General features: G+C 43.7%; 3 protein-coding genes across 8 annotated transcripts in view; 2 read left to right on the top strand and 1 right to left on the bottom strand.

Annotated features, from left to right (window-relative positions):
• Positions 1–5,066, top strand: part of CCBE1 (collagen and calcium binding EGF domains 1) — a 96,118-nt gene extending 91,052 nt beyond the window's left edge. For all 3 annotated transcript variants that reach the window (XM_084504613.1, XM_084504615.1, XM_084504614.1), the window contains 2 exons: positions 253–288; positions 1,348–5,066. In XM_084504613.1, coding sequence (XP_084360739.1) covers positions 253–288; positions 1,348–1,581 — 270 coding nt within the window. In that variant the 3' untranslated portion in view covers positions 1,582–5,066. The remainder of the gene's footprint in view (positions 1–252; positions 289–1,347) is intronic.
• Positions 5,067–5,676: 610 nt separating this feature from the next.
• On the top strand, positions 5,677–6,754 carry MRPL17 (mitochondrial ribosomal protein L17). Its single transcript, XM_084504622.1, has 3 exons — positions 5,677–5,915; positions 6,010–6,078; positions 6,254–6,754. Exons 1-3 carry the CDS (start codon positions 5,742–5,744, stop codon positions 6,524–6,526), a joined length of 516 nt encoding a protein of 171 aa, XP_084360748.1. The 5' UTR covers positions 5,677–5,741; the 3' UTR covers positions 6,527–6,754.
• A 1,501-nt stretch (positions 6,755–8,255) lies between these two features.
• Positions 8,256–20,242, bottom strand: LOC311427310 (rho guanine nucleotide exchange factor 39-like; the record flags this gene model as incomplete). Of its 4 annotated transcripts, XM_084504619.1 has the most annotated exons (11): positions 19,740–19,944; positions 18,272–18,440; positions 17,340–17,499; positions 16,621–16,715; positions 16,092–16,212; positions 15,340–15,458; positions 13,663–13,733; positions 13,136–13,264; positions 9,542–9,771; positions 8,648–8,736; positions 8,256–8,449 (listed from the first exon to the last, which is right to left on the bottom strand). In XM_084504619.1, exons 3-11 carry the CDS (start codon positions 17,484–17,486, stop codon positions 8,434–8,436), a joined length of 1,017 nt encoding a protein of 338 aa, XP_084360745.1. In that variant the 5' UTR covers positions 17,487–17,499; positions 18,272–18,440; positions 19,740–19,944. The 4 variants fall into 4 exon arrangements, with proteins under 4 accessions (XP_084360745.1, XP_084360743.1, XP_084360744.1 ...); XM_084504617.1 differs by lacking the exons at positions 18,272–18,440; positions 19,740–19,944 and adding an exon at positions 20,211–20,242; XM_084504618.1 differs by lacking the exon at positions 19,740–19,944 and having other exon boundaries at positions 18,272–18,578.
• Between the last annotated feature and the right edge of the window lie 29 nt (positions 20,243–20,271).

Below are 20,271 nucleotides of genomic sequence, written 5' to 3'. Positions count from 1 at the left end.
TTAATGTCTAGGAGAAATATCAAAAGCACCAGACTCTGCTCCCACTAGAGCCAGTGGCAATTTCCTGTGTTCTTCCTGATATATTTGTTCCGACTTCATTTTCTTTTCATTTCTTTTCATTTCTTTTTCTCAGCAAGCAAAGTTAGCAAACACTGATGATTCTAGATCTGTAGCCAGTGAGTCTGCAAAGGTAAACTGCTATTTTGGTTTCCTTTAGTCACAGCAAACTAACTGAGGTGGTATTGATTACAGGGGGAGCGAGGTGCACCAGGACCAAAGGGGATACCTGTAAGTATTGCTCTCAGCAAGCAATTCAACAGCAAAGTGATGCTGGCTACTAGCAGGCCAACCAAAAGAAAACAAAGAAAGAAAAAAAAACTTTTCTTTGTCAAAATCACAGTGAATGACACTTTACATACCCAGAAAAGGTTATTGGAAAGAAAGAAAGAAAATACTCTTTTTCATCCAAGTTTCTTTTCTACACACCTCCTCCCTCGCTGGATGCTACACTGAAGGCAGAAAGTGCCCCTCCACCCTACGGCAGGCAGAAACACAAGAACCCATGCCAAGTGCTAGTTAGTACATTTCAGCTTCACTCATAGTGGGAGTTTGATCTCTCAAACCTTTTAAAATCTGGCCTCTCATCTCTCTTTGGGACTTTGAGCAAATCAGCAAGAGAAGGATGAATATTTACAATCTGGTTTTAGGTGAAATTGATTAAAATTTTGTTTGTCGCAGTCTTTTCTCATTGGTGAGAGAATTCTCATACATTTATATTCTCAGTATTAAATAGCATACTTTACTGTGTGACAACAGCTTAAAAGAAATTATTTTTTTCTGAAATTAGATTAAAATGGGCAGTATTTTCTACAATGTAATTACTAATAAGTTTACTAAGTGAGGGACTGCAGTGGGGTTAATGTATTGAAAATTAACTTCCAGACATCAGCATTCCCCAGATAATTGTAATAAATATTAATAATTATCAATTAACTAGTTATTTTAAGCATGTAATTTCTATTATTTTAATATGAAGGAACACAAGGAACCAAGATTTCTCTCTGTTCCCATGAGGTGCTGAAATGCTCTTAGGAGGCAGATATAGCAAATGAGTTGTTAAATAACAAAGAGCTGAGAACCTAGTAAATATAGACTGTCTACAAAAACATTTGCCTTTTGAAAAATGCTTCCTGATCAGGTTGATTTGAAAAGAGGCGTTTATTTCCTGGCAATAGTTATGAAGCAGTATTTTACTGAATCACCCCTGCAAGGGCAATTATATTGACCTGTTTGAAAACTGTAAGAGTAAAGTGGAACGTGATTAATGACCATACCTTGTGGCTGCAGGGCCCACCAGGTTCATTTGACTTCTTACTGCTGATGATGGCAGACATCAGGAATGACATCGCTGAGCTGCAAGAGAGAGTGTTCGGACACAGGACTCATTCATCAACAGAGGAGTTTCCATTACCTCAGGAATTTACAAACTATCATGACACAGTGGATTTTGGATCTGGAGAAGACTACAAACCACGGACATCACCCAGAGACTCCAGGATACAGAAGGCAGCCCATCCTTAGCTATGCCTACTGACAAATAGAGCCCCTTTAGAGTTCTTCACTATAAAAATGCACTGACAATGTAAAATATATATATATATATTATTTCTCAGTTTTCTCTTTGCTTTTCCCCAACCATGCTGCCTGTACTGTAACTTTCCCAGTTCATGGTGGCCTCCTTGCAGTAATTCCATACCGTCAAGCCTGCACTGTGCATTGTATATAGACTATCAGGAAAACCTTCTTAGTGTATTGGGCTAGCAGGATTAAGGCACACGCTTGTTAATGGGGCAGACCACAGCATCTCATCTGCCTACCTTCGGTTCTGTGTCCAAATGACCCAGTACCTAGATTTTGCGGGGGTAGGAGAGTAGCTGATCATCATCCCTGAAAGACATCAGAAATGGATACCTAGGTCCACGGTTACTTCATACATGTAAATGAATGATACCATGGAACCCAAATCTCCAGCTAGTGTCCCCGGGTTTAGGAGAGTGTGAAAAGTGGATCTCTGTTTCACAGCAGAGGTCAGCTTTATGTGAATTGTCTCCTTCTGTTATGCCCCACTTTGGCACAAAAAAAAGCCAAAAAACATGATGAAGCAATGATATAAAGATACTGCTTATTGATCTAGAAATGATTTGAGGGGATCTACTGACCTTCTAAAAGGTATTCACAGAACTGGAACACAGAAGTTACAGTGTATTTGGCTGGGTATATGAGGAGTGGTAGGTGCAGGAGTGCACATGACAAAGCATTTCAAGTGGTACGAGCATAGCTAAGGTGAGGTACTGCACATGGGATCCTGTATTTCTGAAGAGGGATAAAAGGGAGTACCCTTTTTTTTTACACTGGAAAATTGGATGCACAAAGTTAGACCATACCTCATAAATGATGTATGTTAACTTTTTTTTTTCTTTTTTTTTTTCTTTTTTTCTTGGATTTCCACAGCTGCTGAGGACTTTGCCGTGCTTAGAAGATAAAGGAGTGTATTAAGCACAAAAATGCAGTGTTGTACCTGTGTAGCTGCTGTTTCTACCATATGTTCAGTACTGGGTCCTATCTATGTTACAAATGCAAAGAAAATCGTATTTTGTCATGTTTTCCATGGCTTGTATGTTCTAGTAGAATAAATACCAGCAAAAATATAAGCAGGCGCTTTTCAGATAATATGGAAAGGTTTGGATCCCCTTCCATATTCTCTGGGCCAAAAGATAGTTGGTGTAATCCCTACCCCACCAGAACAGGTCATGTTGTATAAACAGCTAGCTGTCTAGACATTTTGTATCTTTTGTATATTATCTTAAGGGGATATGTTAATTCTTGTAATTGTTTTCCAACTCCTCACTATCGTTATGCCACAAGCAAGGGCATTAGCTTTAAGAACACTAATGTTCTTTATTCCTCTTCACGTTACACATACATCAGTATTTACAAAGCAATGACTAAGTCACTGGTAAAGCTTAGAAAAAATGATAGTGCTCTCACCATAAGATCTTTGGGCTTCTCCTCTGGAAGGAGCTCACCCAGCAGCTACAGATCCAAGTAATCTTGTGAATGAAGTAAAGTGGAAATCAGTGAGACCTGGGGAAGGAACTTGTGGACAAAGGAAGGATGGTTTTATACAGAGCAGACTAAAATTAAAAAAAAAAAAAAAAGCCCTAAGGCAGCAATCTGAGGCATGTATGTGTTATTTTCTTAATTTTAAACAGGCAACTATGTATAAATGATATAGTTCATGAAAATGCAATAAGTACATTTGTCAAGTTACGTATTTGTAATCCTTGCAAATTATGTAAATCTTGGCTACGTTTAGCACCACCACTCATGACCTGCTGGATCAGGTTGATTTCCACAACAGAACTAGCAGCTGCAGTTATTTGGACCATCAGACACTAAATAATAAGTTAAATAACTCACTTCCTACATACGGACTGCATTTTATTGCCCCCTGCCCACAAGGAAAATGGGTTCTAAAAAAAAAAAAGGCACTTACCTGAGTTCTAATCTCTGCTTTCCCACAACTAACAAATGAGAAGTTTCTACACTAAAAGCTTGACCACTGAATTCAGGGAAAGGCAACAATATGCTGCTTGGCACAAGTCTTTAGGGAACTTCTGTGAGTGGATCAGGAAAGTAGATAAAATACATGCCTCACTCTGAGTGCAGGAAGCTGTCCTACAGACCTGCAAACATAAAGTAGGGTGCATTTTTACATGCCTTTTTGAATGATGAGCTCAATAACTTCCCTTTCTGGAGTCTGCATGTTTTTTTCACAGCCCCGAGCTGTTTTTGTTCTTGTTTTCCAGCAGTCATGTTTCCTCCATAAAAAAGGTGAAAGAAAGAGCTCCTTGAATTTCTCCTTGTGCTTCACACTCCTCTTTCCACAGACTCCTTGCTCCAAAGTGCTGTTGGCTGCATCCCAGCAGCGGTGAGAGGACACCATGGGTAAGGCCAAATCCACCCCACAAGACACAGAAATTCCTCCAGCAGGGAGAGCCCCTCTGAGCACATCTATCTGGGAATGTTCAGCCTTCTGTCTGCATCCAGCTAAGATCTTTGTGTAGACTTCTATAATTTTATTTCTCATTAATTGTATGATAGCTTTCATAACATATTGTATCAGAAACGTTTCACTACAATTTCTAGAGAAATACATACAGACATTCAGATAGAAAAAAAATATGTTTTCTTCAGCATACCCAAAGTTTTATAAAGCCAGACCAGAGGAGTCGTTTCCAATTTTAAGCCTGGTTACCAGAGAGAGGGAAGTCATTACCTTGTAAATTATTTATTATTCCGTGGCTCCAAAAATAACTACCCAAGAATCCAAAATAAGAATGTAGAAATATCTACACGTCTAGTCATTACTAGGCTCATGCACATGACAACGTTGTTTCATATAAATGCTATGTATAATTTTATTAGAAAGAAATATTATTTTGATGTTAAGACATCAAGTTATAAGCAGAAGGATAATAAAGAGTTTGTTATTTTATTAATATTGGAAATATATTTAATGGAAACATTTGCAAGAGTGTGTAGTGATGGAAAAATACTGGTTGTTAATAGGTTTAACAAAGTCATAAAGCTTGGAAAATGTTCTTTTCAGCACTGTGCCAGGTACATACAGGATTAGTCTTTCTTGCAAAGCTGAAATACTGACACACAGAAATTGCTATATGTCAGGGTAAACCAGGAAAAGGGTAGGAAAAGTGATTGTAAATGGAATTACAATAATCCTTGGAGTTATTGTTGGCATCACAGCTTGAGGAACGTTCTTCCGAGAAGTATTTCAGAGTTAATATGTTAAGCCCCAGAGAAGCAATGGAAGATGAGGTAGGGTCCAAGAATTTGTTAATTTCACATTAAAATCCATATGTTTGTTCCTATTACACATTCCAATAACCATACAGGCCATTTTATTTATATATGAAATACTAAAATATGTATAAAATGATTGTGATTTTATGATGTATTCTCAACAACAAAGATATTTTTTCTTATGCTGCTGGTAGTTGCTTTTGTTACACATCCTTTCGCTTGCGTACGAAAACATGGTGGTTTGTTTGTTTTGTTTGTTTGTTTTGTTTTGTTTTGTTTTGTTTTTGCCCAGGGAAGTGGTTGAGTCACCATCCTTGGAGGTCTTTAAAAGATGTTCAGATGTAGAGCTTAGTGATAGGGGTTAGTGGAGGACTGGTTAGTGTTAGGTCAGAGGTTGGACTGGGTGATCTCGGAGGTCTCTTCCAACCTAGGCGATCCTGTGATCCTGTGAGGAAACAAGTGGGAGGAATTAAGAAGCTGCAGTTTAGGATTTGCTTTGGAGCTGGTCTATAGAGCCAGCCATGAGCAGGGCTGAGGGGGCATGAGGTGCCACAGGACACGGTGGGTTTGTGTGTGTGCAAATGGGGAAAAAGCGGGATAAACGTGAAGGCTTTGAACCCCCAGAGCCCCACCTCGGCCCTGTGATGGAAATAGGCACCGCCAGGCGGAGCATGGCGCCCACCCCCTGGGCCGGGCGCTGCCTCAGAGGCGGAGACTGAAAATGGCGGCGGGTGCTCGGAACTACAACTCCCGCCATGCCCCACAGGGCCCCCTTATAGGGCCGCCATTACCCCTACAGGCGCGCAGCGTTCATCTCGTCAGAGGGCCGCGACGGCTCAGGCGGGCGGGCGGGCGGGATGCGGCTGTCGCTGGCGGCCGCCATCTCCCACGGGCGCCTGTACCGGCGCTTGGGGCCGAGCCCCCGGGCTCGCCTCGACCTCCTGCGCAACCTGGTGACGGCGCTGGTGCGGCACGAGCGGCTCGAGGCGCCCTGGGCGCGCGCCGACGAGATGCGGGGCTACGCCGAGCGGGTGAGGGGACGGGACGGGGATTGGGGGGTGAGGGGGGCACACACCGGGCGTTATCGGGCGATAACGGGCGATAACGGGTGCTGTTTCCCCTCAGCTCATCGACTACGCCAAGCGGGGGGACACTGACGAGCGAGCCATGCGCATGGCGAATTTCTGGCTGACGGTAGGCACCCCCCTTCATCCCCTTCCCCTCCCTTCATCCCCTTCCCCTCCCTTCATCCCCTTCCCCTTCTCGTGCCCCTCATCCCCTTCATGTCCTCCCCGCTCCCTTTTTGTGTCCCCCTCCCCGTCCCTTTCGTCCCCCTCTCAGTCCCAGAGCTGACCGTGCCGCCCCGCAGGAGAAGGACCTGATCCACAAGCTGTTCAAGGTGCTGGCGCCCCGCTTCCAGCCTCACCCCGGCAGCTACACCCGCCTGCTGCAGATCCCCAACCGCGACGGCACGGACCGCGCCAAGATGGCAGTCATCGAGCTGAAGGGGAACCCCTACCCGCCGCTCATCCGCCCGCGCCGCGACAGCGACAAGACGCTGCTCAACCAGCTGCTGAAGGGCTACAGGGAGGACAGCCGGAGGCAGGCAGCCCCTCGGCTGCCCGAGGGCACGCCGCTGTAGGCAGCACGCTGTGCCCCAAGGGGCACCCCCCACACACACACACATGGGAGCAGAAGATGTCCCAAGAGGTCGCAGGGGTTATTCCGAGCCTTAAATTGTCACAACAGCAGCACAAGCTGGAGGTTTACTTGCCCCTTCCTGTGCTTTCATACTCAGCAAGAGAAGGAAATCAAGCTGGGAGCCCTAATGGTTGATACTTGCTGTGTAAATAAACTGTTTAGAAAGTGACTTTGCTTCTGTTTGAGTTACATTCCTCTGTACATGCATTAGTCTTCCCCCAAAACTAAGTTTATTACATCTTCTGGTCCTACACACTGGGATAGTGTCTCCGCTGTGATAGAACTGAAGTGTCCTCTAGAAGCCAGTGTGCAGACCTTCAGGGCTGCAAATACAGTGAAAATTCAGCCGGGTTGTATTGTTGCTGCAGAGCTGAATACAAATTAGGATAGTACCACTGAAACAAGTTTTAAAAGCAGCAGTACCAATTAGACTTATGTTGTTAGGTTGGCAATATGGACAGAAATAAATTGTCACTCTTGAGCTTGGTAAGACACCTTAGCCCTCGGGTATAGAGTTGTAAGAAATCTCTGTATTGTGCTCTTAGAGCAAAAAATTGTTAGTAGCAGAACTTCTCAAGAGAATGATGCAAATGCAGATATGAAACTTAAAATGCTGGCTTTGTCTGATTTGTACTTGACAGTTGTAGCTGCAGCTTATGAGTGAAAAAGAAAAAAAAAACACCTTTCCAGAGACTGAACATGATAGGTCATCAACTGCAAGGAGTGCAATTTCTTATTTCCAATGACTTTGATATTGCACTCCTTGCAGTTGATGACCTACAGTCTTGTTCAAACAGGCACTTTATCCTTAACAGACACTGAACCAACTGCTGTTGCTGCATAGCTTCCACATTATTAAGAGTCCATGTTGTGGCTTCAGTATTTAATTCTCAAGAATGATAGCCTCGTGCTGCTGTCAGGTGGCCTTTCCTGTTCATAAACAACTTGAGTGCATTAGCTGCGATCTGATGCCCCAAAATGATGACCACAGCTCTGTGCAAATTTCCAGAGCGCATTAGGAGCAGAGGTGCTGCCTGGGCATTTCAATGCAGTTTTGGTGTGATAAAGTTACTGCATACTTTGGAGGTAAAGGATAGTGTTTCACTTGCGTTGCTTAGGATTCAGATTAGAAATGTGAACCCTATTTGGTAAGCATCAGAGTATGTTACCTATTAATTCATTTCAGTTAATTCAGTAGCATAACTCTTTGTGTGGGATTGATGAGAAACGGAAGTAGGATTTTAAGCACTGAACTGTTTTCCCTTGATCTGCTCACTTGTCATTTTCTTAGAGAAAGAAGGGCAATAACTTACAAAGTATTTTAGTTGAAAACTGAGGGCTATGAATGATTAAAATATATCAGGGGAGGAAGATTGTGTGGCCCTGTAGCACTAGCAGAAATACTGTGTTATCCCTATGTTACCAAAAATCCAAAACACCCCCTCTGGTCAAAGGACTTATGAGCCTGAAGTAAGAGAAGGTAAATACACAAATGTGAAAATGCTGATTTAGAAAGATGGGTAGATTAAAAAAAAAAAAAAATTTAATAAAGAAAAGCACATCAAGGTTTCTTCTAGTTGTCCTTAAGTTAACAATCAGCGTCCTTAAGCTAAAAGCTTCTAAGCTAAATTGGGGGAAAGGGTTAATACATATCCGTAATACACAAATTCTGAATGTATATACACATTTTTTGCCATATCAGTAAGCTGACAAAGCATAATTTCACAGGCTTAGTGTGTAGTCCCTCTAAGTACAACTCTCCTACTATTACATCCTTGAACGTGTCCTAAAATTATGTAGCTTTCTATCAAGACGGATGGTTGTCCTGCCAGTTTGTTCTCAGATGGGTCAGGCTTTCAGACGCCTGTTGAGAAAAATGAAGGGAAAGTACACTGTTAATATATGAAGGCCGTTATTATTCCCCTGCATCCTGGCTGTCAGCCAGGTCTTCTCTATCAGCCTTATAAACACAGAACTGATTAAAATACCCGTGTCCATATGATTGTCCATATGACTGCTCTACCCCCTCCTTCCTCTCCACCTCTGGAAGATAAAGGCCTACCTGACTGCAGCTTTGAGACTCTGATACCAGTCATTAACATCTTGCTGGTCACTGGACATCAACAACAGCGTCTTGTGTGGGAAGGAAAGCTGAAAGACAAACAGAATTGACTTGTCCCTGGATGCTGATTTCTGCCGTTTTTTGCCAATAGTTAGAGAAGTTTAGCATTGATACTGGGGGAACCCAGTGTCTGGACAGTACAGAGCAAGTGCCAGACTTCCAGCTACAAATGTCAGCTTGGTTTGACTTGACAAGGTGTTTGGAAGTCGGCAATACCAGTCTGTGTATGCTGTCCGTCCAGTTTTCTGCCTTATTCCGAGCTGCCTCTAGAGGTCCTTCCACTACCACCAATGCAAATTCACAGCTTAACCAAGAGTTCCTTTCCATGGCTTGCAAGGAGTGAGCCAACAGACCCCCACGTGCTGCAACCTGGGAAGACCTGAACTTAAAACGCCCACCTATGGAATTAGTCCCAGTCAGAGACCCTGCAGTCCCCAGGGGGTTGGATGCATTAGCAATGTCCATTGTGATAATACCATCTCTCTGCTTTCTCCGTTCTTCAGAGTTTTCTCTCACATTCCGTGATCACTAATGCTGTGTATTGCCCATCTTGTGGCTGTAGGGCTATTCCCAAAACACGTTCTTGGATGAGGGCATGTCAGAGTCTGATCAGACCCTCCTCACGTGACCTATGTGGAACAAGCAGCAGCCTGTATGCAGTGCTCAGGAGGGCCCATACCAAAGGGAAAAAAGACAGCCTACATCACCCAAAAAGGATGAGCTTTTTGCATTTACCATTGTCACCATTTGTCGTCTCAGTCCTGCTGCTGCTGAGACAGCTAGAGACTTGATCTGCAAGCCTGTCCCCCTGATGCTGCTGCCAAGAATACTTACACTGAGGAGCCCTCCCTGGCTCTGTGTGTGGCCAAACACTTTATCCACCTCACACTGGTGAAGTGGGTAGACAGCCGTGCATGCAAATTTGTTCGAGTTTAGCAGATGAAGTGGGTGGCAGGGTTTTGTTGCAACGAAGATATCAGAAAAAAGGAAGAACATCCTGCGCTTCAGTTCTTTTCCCTTGGAAGGCACCACCAAAAGCCAGCCTTCTCGGATATACCAGCGCCCTAAGCATGGAAGGAAAATAAAGACAGTTGCCAGACAATCATTGGCACAAAAAAAGGATGTAAAACTACAAAAAAGAATACAATGAGGTACCCTAAGGCTACCAGGCTCTATATCCATTCCAGCCACCAGAAGGAGCTGAGCGTCAGCTGGAACCTGCTCATCAGCAACCATGACAAGCAGTGATAACCCAAAACTTTTAATATATGAGGAACAGACTAGAGTTCTTATAAAGCTAGTATGTCAATTAAGAGGATACTATTATATGCAGATCTGTTCAAAGAGAAAAAAAACAAACTCATGTTTTCAAAATTGTATGCATACCTTTAAGTTAGCATAAAATGTCGGAAAGCATACCGTAAACAGCCTTAAATTGTGTCACCCAATTGTTTGTCATTAACAGCAAAACAGAATTTAACCTAAACTTTGAACGTTTATTATTTTCCCCAGTTTTGTTTGCTTGTGCATGCTAATTAAGATAAAATCATTTCAAAGATCATCTAACTATATACAGTTCTGTAGTAAACAAATAACAGAATGGAGATCACTGTAATGATAGACGCAAAGCAGAGACAAAATAAGGTATTAAATAAAAGGCTTGAATAGACAACCTTATTAACCTTCTCTTGTAGAATAGGGTTCAGTGTCACCTACCCATGAAATGACCTGCAATTAAATTAATTAAAAGGTAGAAAAATCAGCAGGAAAATGTTAATAAAAAAAAAAGAAAAACCTAGATGTAGGCAGTAATAAAAGCAAATGGCACCTACACAAAATTGAGTAATTAAAGCAATGCCTCTAACCCCAAGGATTATTGTACAAGATGGCCATCAACTCATGGGAGTTATGAAGACACCTGATAGTAACAAGATAATTTATAAAAATTTCAAAGCCAGAATATGGTATCTCCTGGTCTGGGAAACACTTCCCAGAAAACCTCAGCCATTTTTTTGTGCCATAGCATCTAGCTGAGCGAGTAAGTACATTTCACAGAGCAGCACAATATAAGTATGGATTGTCGTATCTGAATATGCTACTGTTACAAAATACAGAGGCAAGTGAATTGCTGCTTAGCTTACTCCACAGTAACTATGCCTCTTATCTGAATAAGAAACTGAGGGAGAGGAAAGTGAGCTGAAGGGATCAGTTCAAATTTAAAAAACAAATGAAAGGAAGGGGGCAGCAGTGTGGGACTGGGAACTGTTTCCCTCAGACTAAGTAAACTGTGATCAAATTAGCATACAGATTGAGCAGAACTGTCCTGGAAGTCTTGCGATATGGATCCACTTTCAGGATTCCCTGGGACACATAATTTAGAAAATTCTTGTGAAAGAAGGGCAGGGAAGCTAGAGATGGCAGAACAGTGTGCTATGTTAAAAGGTGATTCTAGTTAAAATAGTTTTCACCCTACATATGGAAGGCAGCAAGAAGAGCAGGGTCTCCTTACATTGGGAGCAGCAGACCTCAGTGATACCTGACTCCAAAACTCCAAACCCCTTTTCCCTGCATTTTGTCTTTTCATGTCTTCCATCCTAGTAATAGGATGCAATCTTCAAAGTTCTGCAAAAGTTAGTTTGTTCCTGCAAAAGTGAAGTTGTTGAGCTGGCTCAAAACTAGCAATACCCAGTTGCCTCTGACTCCCTCCCTTTCCCTCCCCCATTTCCAAACACACCTGTTTTACTCCAGCTAATGGAAAACATAACAATCACAATTCTCTGTCTTAGAATCACAATTCTCTGTACTAGTATTAGTCCTAGTACATCTCTCAGAATATATGGAGACAATAAAAGTAGATCTTAATCTTTCTAACAATGTCCATCTCTGGTTTAACTATACTGGTTTTTACATTTGTTTTTCCCTTGGGGTGATCTTATTAATTCTGTTACTCAAGGTAACTGAGTTATGTTTTTACTTATATACTATCCTAACATGTCCAGGCACCCTGACACACGCACAGTGCTTAGTATAAGCAGAGCACACCTGTGTTAGCTCTCTTTCCGCTAGCATCACCAAAAGGATTCTAAGCAGAACAGGAAACAGAATTGTAAATCAATCTGTACATTGACTTAGCATCTTGAAGAATAATAATCCATGATAAATAGGCTTTTTTTCTACTTTCATCCCCAAATCCACCTGTAGAAAGTAAAAAGTACGACCGAATTCACAGATACCTGGAGGCGCATCTTAGAAACCTTTACACACCATGACTTCAGTGCTCCAAGTGCCGCATTGTTTCTAGATGACCTTTGCAACAGCAGCATTTATTGAGGGTGTGCAGGCATGGGTGAAGCCTGAAGTGGCCATTTCATAATTGTCCGGACCAGTCATATTTCTCATAATGTTCCATATGTAGCTTGGAGCACCTCCCACCAGTCCAGGTTACCCAAAGCCCCATGCAGCCTGGCCTTGAGCACTGTCAGGGACGGGGCAGCCACAGCTTCTGTGGGCAGCCTGTGCCAGGGCCTCACTGCCATCTGAGTAAAGAATTTCCTCCTAACATCTAATCTAGACCTACCCTCTTTTAGTTTAAAGCCATCCCCCCTTGTCCTATCACACCAACCCCTGACAAGGAGTCCCCCCCCAGCTGTCCTGTAGCCCCCTTTAGGCACAGGCAGGCTGCTGTAAGGTGTCCCCAGAGCCTTCTCTCCTCCAGGCTGAACACCCCCAGCTCCCTCAGCCTGTCCCCACAACAGATCCTGGCCTCTGGATCTGCTCCAACAGCTCCGTGTCCTTCTTGTGCTGGGGGCCCCAGAGCTGGGTGCAGGGCTCCAGGTGGGGTCTCATGAGAGCAGAGCAGAGGGGGACAATCCCCTCCCTGCCCTGCTGCCCACACTGTGTTGGCACAGCCCAGGACATGGCTGGCTTGCTGGGCTGCAAGTGCACATTGGCAGCTTATGCCCAGCTTCTCATCAACCAACACCCCCAAGTCCTTTTTCTTGGATCTGCTCTCGATGCATTCTCTTTCCAGACCCAAGTGCAGGATCTTGCACTTGGCCTTGTTGAAGTCATGAGGCTGAGGATGCTCCGGGCATGGAGAATGCCCAGTCACACAGGATATCCTAAAGAAATCTTGTTATCCAATTAGATGATCTAACATGCCAATGCCTGTGACTTTATATATCTCAACTATTAGCACAAATACTGATTTCTGCCACGGCGTAACCCTTTTGGTAAGAGATGTTTCTTTTCATGTATAAGGTGTGAGCAGAAGTCTAGGGAATTTGCAACTCAAAATTAAAACAAAAACAAAAACAATATATCCCTCAGGAACTGAGATGAAGGCAAGCCTACCTCCAGATAAAGGCAAGCCTATCTCCAGTTAAATTAACTGAGCAGAAGAAAAGCAGAGATGTCTATAAGACCCACCTGCAGTCAACAGCTGGGTCTTCTGTCCTTTGAGGAGCTTCTGAACACGAAGTAGCTGCAGTGAATTCTCTCTCTTACGAACAATGTCCTGGACCCATTGAGATACCTCAGAAGCAGATTTCACACTCTCTGAAACAACAGCAGGTTATCACAAATGGGCATGTACTACTGCTCATCCAACTTGCTGTGAAAAGATAGATGAAATGAGGAAGCAAATATTTTGAAACAAGTATCAGTTAACAAGTTTATTCAATAATTTCAGCAGGAGATTGCAATAGAGGACCAACCCACTAGGTTTCCCAATCAGTCACTATACATTCCTATTCCCTGTGTATTCTCAGGGGTACCTTCTGAGCAAGATTGTAAAGGAAAATAGTAATGCACTAGAAACCCAGATAAAGATTTTTCTTCCTGTAGAAACAGACAAAATATGCAAATTGAAATGCCAGCAAGGAAGCTAGCACTGATCAAAATGCCAGCATTCACCGGAGAAATTAAAACAGTAGCATTTACAGACAAAATCATACTTGCAAGTTTCTGGTACTCAGCACTGTCTGGGCTGGTGTTCTCCAGCAGGTCTCTCAGAAAATGCTTGTACCTAAGAGAGAAAGAGCAGTTTCATTTCACAAAGACACACCAGGAACAGCAGCATCCCCTGTTAGTGACAAAATGATGAATACTCCATCAGGAGATGGAGTACACACCTTTAAGTGGAACCAAGCAGCTTTTGTTAAGATTTCTTTGATCACATTCATTTTATCTTCAGATTTGTCAATTACATTATCCCACATACTTTATACTTTTGCAAGCCTTTGGCGTTTCCTGGGGAGCTGGTAAGAACAATCTCACATATTACTTAAGTTCATGAGACTCTAGAAGTCTTCAACATTCACATAACGTCTTCAATAAAAAGACAAATTGAACTCTTTGAACTATTGTGTGTTTTTTTTGTGTGTGAATAGAAGCATTCATACCATATGTTCTCTGCCCACACAAGAAAATGAAGGCATTTCAATAACTACCGGGAAACGCCTTTTTTCTTTTTTCCTCTCCAGTCTTTACCAGAAAGGATCAGATCTCTGCAAATGCTTTCTCCCAATAAAGCAAAACTATTTTCAGTCTGAAATGACAGAAGAAATACCACATGGAACAGATGCGTAAAATGGCATAAGTCTTATGACCCGCAGCATATGTAACAGAGTTCTGATGAAACTTCAATATGAAAGAGCTGATTAATGAAAAAATTAGATGTTCTGTTAAAAAGCCACCATTTTTCCAAACAGTTGGACAGCAACAAATATACTGCTGTTTTATGTATTCAAATGAATGATCCAAAGAATTACAGTAATAATGAGAGCTTACATTTGTATCTGCCAAGCTGATTAAAAACATTGTATAAAGCTATCTGAAAAACTGCACTATGCTCATCCCCAGTTATTTTCAAAGAAGCAAGGCTCTCAATCTCTTAATGGTGCTTTAGCACAAATAAGACCATGATTAGAGAGCAGTTACTTGACTTACAGCAGCAGCATCCAGGTTCCCAGCAAACTACCCAGGCTCTGTATCACCCTCATACCCTCCCCAAAAAAGGGTAGCCACTGAGTGCATGCAGCACTCTTCTCATGCAGTCAGCATGCCTCTTCAAAGGACACCACAAGCAGAATGCAGTAATCCAGACCGGATCTGTCCAGGCTCAGACAGCTGTGACAGGCACCAAATATGAGGAAAGCATGCAGTCAGACCCAATAACCATACATGGGGGGGGAAGTTCCCCTGACTTCATTAATCTTATCTCTCTCTAAAAGCAACCATCCACAAGAAGAGTCGCAATGCTCCACATCAGCAATGCGCACAAAAGCAAAGCAAGACCTTCTCTAGCTGAGAGCAGCACTTCCGCAGTGCTTCAGACAGCCTGCTTTTGTTTAGGTCCCAGCTTCAGTCACGAATTGAGATGCCAGACAGCCTTCACTTGAATTCTACCTGAGAGCTAGTTGAAGATCTTATGAGCTTAAGAGCCAGAGCTAAACACAGCTACCCCTCTGCATCATTTTCCATCCACATACACTGATTCCACTTCACAAGCACATCTTCAGGACGGTTTCACTGCAATCTATATGCTCCAACTTGGAGATATATGCTATTAACAAGATACTATTATGTGCCTTTTTCCTTTCTCATACTAACACCTTGAATTGCTTGCTTACTGTTGCAATCTCTGCAGAGGCAAAGGAAGCAAATCCTCTAGCTTCTTTCCTTGAAACTGAGGTCGAGTCTCTTGGAGCTTCTTAAAGCGTCGAAATGACTTATTTTTCCTCAACTGCTCCTGTGTGCAGCAGAAAAGGCATATTGCTTTGAGAGTACAGAAATAAACATGCACTGACAAGAACCGCAAGTCAAGTGATTTAAACTCCAGATACAGCTTTCAGGACTTTGAAAGAAAGATCCATCTTTCTGAAATTTCTTGGGAGATAGACCATATGTGGAAAGGTAAGCGGGAAGGAAAACAATTTCATCTGAATTTCATCTGCTGTAGAAAAAAAAATGGGAATGAAAAAGGAAATCCCACCGTTATGATACTCTTAGTGGTAGTGGGAAAGACTGGAAGACCTGGTAACTCTCCAGAAAGAGACCACTGTCCCATAGTGTTACCACTGCAAACTCTCCAGGCTTGCCAGTCAGGAAAGAGAGGGAGTTTAAACAGAACTCTCTGAGAAAGCTCTGCTTAGTGTGCGTACACACACACTCACACACAAAACATGCTTCAAAAATTTGAAGCTCTATATAGAGTGGTTCTCACTCCTCTATTATGACCAAAAGACTGAGAGAACAGCAGCAGCCCAGAAAAAGGAAGACAACTGACCACTCCAGACACAGAATTAAGTAAAGGGAAGGATGTAGTTGTTTCAAAGAATTGAGAAACAGAAGAGAAATCAGGAAGAATAAAGGAGACATTTACCTTCAAGGTTTTATTTGCCTGTTCCAAGTTCTCAGCATAGTGGCCATAAAGCTTCAATTTCTGACAGAAATTTTCTAATCCCAGTCCTAAATTTCCTCTCTCCAGGTGAAGCGACAGAACCCTGCGCACAAGGAGGAAAGATAGATAGGCAGGGGTACGTTATTGATACAATTTTCCCAGCTCCATTTGGTCCACTCCTATGCTGACCTTCATTTGTCAGTCTCTACCTCACACCCGGCTTCTGTTCAGAATATCTGCTTAGTGACCAGAGTGAGCTACAGAAAACAACACATAAAAATACCATGCAGTAGTCTTACTGCACTTAAACCACTATGCAGAGAACAATGGGGTATCCAGATAAGTGGATGCAGATCAGCAGTTTCCTGTGTATTTCAGCAAGTGTCATCAAGGCTAGCAGTGTTAGAAGTGAATGCCTGTCTCACAAGATGTTAGCTTTACCCCCTGAAGTCTTACTTTCTCGTTCTCTCCATATCATTACGGGAGTAATTGCATCAGTCTTCTCACTTACTGGCTGGCCGAATATATGGATTCCAGGGGTCCAAATATGGTTTCCATTACAGCAGGTTTAAGCGTCCCTTTGGCCTTTAAAATTGTCACAAAGAACTAAGAAGGAAAGAGAGAGAATTTCAAACAGCTATGATTCACAGGTCACTCAAAGGTCATTCTTAGCACACAGCAGAAGCAAGAAGTTGCAGCCTAGACACTTGAGCTCCAAAAGATATCAGATATCATGGACACCCACCTAAAATACCTATCACCAGATGTAAGCCATCTTGTTAACTTTGACCGTAACTGTAAACACATGGAGCAGGACTACATTGACTGAGTGAGTCTGTTTCAGTATTCCTAGATGCATCTGTTTTTAACAACCTGGTTCGTAATCTATCTTTGTCTCCACTGTGCTTCTATGTTTCATACATTGTAAGCATCTTAAGCCAAGGTCCCTGTACAACCAAAACTTAAAAACTTATGACTGGGTGAGGACCAAAGCCAAGGGGACAGAAAACACAAGCTAGCTGATGTTGCAGAGGAAGTAAAAGACAGAAAAAAAAAAAAAAAAAGAAAAAAAAAAAAAACACCTTTCAGCCTCCGCAATGTGAAAATGTGAAGAGCTGGCTGCTTGCTGTAGAGAAGCAAAGTCCTGCTCTGTGACCCTTCCCCACAATACCAGAAATAAGTATGTGCTGCCTGAAGGTACCAATATACCAGAGGGGCCCAGATACTAACTGTGATCACCAAATCCAGCTGCTCAAGGTATTTGTGCTCAGTTTCCAGCAGCTCCTTGGCGGTCCGGCTGCGTTTTCTCTCCCAGCGAGCCCTCTGCTCTTCCACAACGTCTGCTCCAGCCATAAGTAGCAGGGGTGAGCCACTCATGGTAGTCTCAGAGCTGGCAAACAGAAAGATAACCACTCCTGAGAGCCAAGAGAGATGGACACACAGCAAACACGCAACCTGGGCCATAGGGTAGGATTCTGAGCTCTGTGCTTTACTGTGGAAGGAGGGAAGCCAGTTACCAGTAATGGCCATAAACAGTTTCCTTCTGTGTTCCTATTTGTGCTACAGCAGCCCTCCATCAACCAGAGGAACAGACTGCAAACAGTCCCACCAGACTGCAAACACAAGATAAGTAGTCCATTACAACGTATCTGTAAGCGAATCTCAAGCATACAATCCCACCCGCTTTCCTCACCCACAAGCCACTGCTTCCCGTGCTTCATCCAACTCTTCACATATAATTCTCAATAAACCCACGGAAGTTGGTGGGTGGAAGACGTACTGTGCATAGGAGCAGAAAACAGCCCTAAAATATTTGTTGGGGGAGGAGGATAAATGGAGGGCAAGCACGGAAAGGGAGGCTGTAGAGTGAAAGCGCACTCTTGTTCATTTTCCCCTGGAGGATCCCCCAAAAAGTGAGTGGCTTGCATTGTTATTTTCCAACAGCAGTTTGTGGTTTAGGAGATGAGCATCTGCTGTGAATCACACCATCCACAACTGGCTTCACTGCTGTTCTTCTCTTCTGCAAGAGTATCACAGCTACATTAAACAGAGAAACAGCTTCTTTTATCACCTTCTCTCAGAGAAAGACGCATGCACTACCAGAGCATTGCTTAAATCTTGCTCTTTCTTTTGATGAAAAGGCAGAGCAGCCTGTTACACACCTGCCACAGCATGAAGTCTGTGGTTTCTGGGGAAGTTTGCCTCCCTGTATTGAGATACCTTCACAAGAGTTCTGGCTCACACACTTTCAAGCTGCACTAGCACAGAAAGGTAAGTTGTTTGTGAGAAGTGAATCTGTCAAATACAGTCTTCCAGTGACACTTCAGATACCTGAATCAATAAAACAAAAGTTTTGCACAAAAACAGTATGGAGTCTCATTTAGTATGTTCACAAAAGTCCAGATAGCTGAGAGACACACAACATTTTCTAGTAGCAAGAATTTCTCCCGAGGTTTATTCTCGCATTTTTTCAGAAAACAACCACAAGCCTAGCTGTGGCCAGGCCATTGTCAAGACCGGACACTGCTAATAGCTGGAGAAGTAGCACTAAGCTACAGCTTAGCATTAGCGTGTTGTTGCAAAGTACTCACAAAAAAAGCAGGCTAAGACGCTACCATTCAAAGAGTATTTTTAGCTAGCGTAAATTGCAGTCCCAACTGTGAACTCTTTACCTTTTGCAGCCAACTTTCTGAAAAAACAAAACACCAGAACAACAAATCCACACCACGTTTGACCATCTCTCTATTTTAATATATTAAATTCTGACTCTTTCAAGTCTGTTGGGTGAGAGTTGTTTGGAACCTCTGTGTAGACTATAAACTACTTCATATACAAGCAATCTAAGTACATCAGCTTGTTTCTTTCTCGTCAAACTCAGAATAGAAACTATTGAATAGTTGTGTTTTTTTTTTTATAGAATCAACTACTTCATGATGCTCTGCTAACATTCAGTGACGTTTCTAACTTTACTATTTATAACATCCTCAAAAAACAAAAAAAGATCTCCCTTTGTTATCTCACACCAGCCACTCTTCATATTTCTCTGAAGTGTCAGCAGCCTAGTGGGTCGGATCCAAAGGCCACAAGGTCTTTGCAACCTGTCTCCAAGGACAGTGACGTTCCCAGGTGCTTGTGCTCCACACACCCCATTTTCTTACTGCTGCACCTCCACCAGCTAGGAACCTGTGTTTTTTTTTTTGTTGGTTTTGTTTTGTTTTTTAACCTTTGAAAGAGATTGAGGAGTCCTGGCAGGCCATCTTGCAGTTAGGACTAATTGCGAGTCCCACGAGCTGCAGAGCAGAGCATTCCTCATGCAGCTCACAGGATCCCTCAATTTGGTCCCCTTCTGTAGATCACGGTGAGCTCGTGCCTGTCTGCAGCCCCTCTGGAACCTCTTACAGAGCCCCTTTGTATCTGACTCCATCCCTCGAGGGCCTGGGAAGCTGCAGGACTGTGCTACCGACCTCTTCCCGGACTGGCCAGCGCAGCACTAGGGTGAGATGCTCCAGCCTTCGCCCTGCCACGTGCCCACTACCACCGGGCAGCATCCATCTCGGACACCTTCAGGGCACCCAAGGGTGCGTTGCTCCACACCCTCAGGCACCTTTGTGGCACCCAAGGGCTGCTCACCCTCCTCCAGCTCCCTGTTTTCACAGGTTTTGACTTGCTTGTGGTCACATCCGTCCTTCTGCTCCCCAAGAAGACAAGTCAGGAAGACTGGAAGAGGCTGAGCGAAGGCACCCCCTTGAAGAAACCTTGCGTTTCTCCAGCCCCACCACCCTAGTGAAACAACGCGGGTTACTCTTATCTCCACTCTCCCTCTGCTCCCAGTTTGGAGCCGAAGCCCCCATTTTGACACCAGGACGGGGCGATCCTACAGCCGAGCTGCAGCTGGCCGACAGACCCCGAGGGGTTTGGGGCCACCTTTGTCCCACAGCTCGCCCCACAGACCCCCGGGGGCTCACCCCACAGCACCCCCGGGTGCTCTCAGCGCCCCCATCCCCTCAGCGAGACCCCGCGGTCGCCTGGTGCCGGCTCCCGTCCCCTCATGGCTCCCGCCCCCGTCCCCCCCTCGCCTCACGCGGCCCCGCCGCCCGTTACCTGCCCCAGCCCCGCGGCCGCCGCCCCGCGTTCAAATGGCGGCCCCGCCTCACAGGGCGGC

Source organism: Aythya ferina (genome assembly GCF_964211825.1).
Source record: "Aythya ferina genome assembly, chromosome: Z".
Classification (NCBI taxonomy): Eukaryota; Metazoa; Chordata; class Aves; order Anseriformes; family Anatidae; genus Aythya; species Aythya ferina.
The sequence above is the reverse complement of the archived record's forward strand: the minus strand, read 5'-3'. Positions and strand labels throughout refer to the sequence as shown.

Bases quoted from the DNA above. Each gene is read 5' to 3' on its own strand.
- MRPL17 (XM_084504622.1), top strand. From the start codon at position 5,742: ATGCGGCTGTCGCTGGCGGCCGCCATCTCCCACGGGCGCCTGTACCGG. The intron at 5,916-6,009 runs GTGAGGGGACGG...GTTTCCCCTCAG, and splicing joins TGCGGGGCTACGCCGAGCGG to CTCATCGACTACGCCAAGCG. The intron at 6,079-6,253 runs GTAGGCACCCCC...GCCGCCCCGCAG, and splicing joins TGGCGAATTTCTGGCTGACG to GAGAAGGACCTGATCCACAA.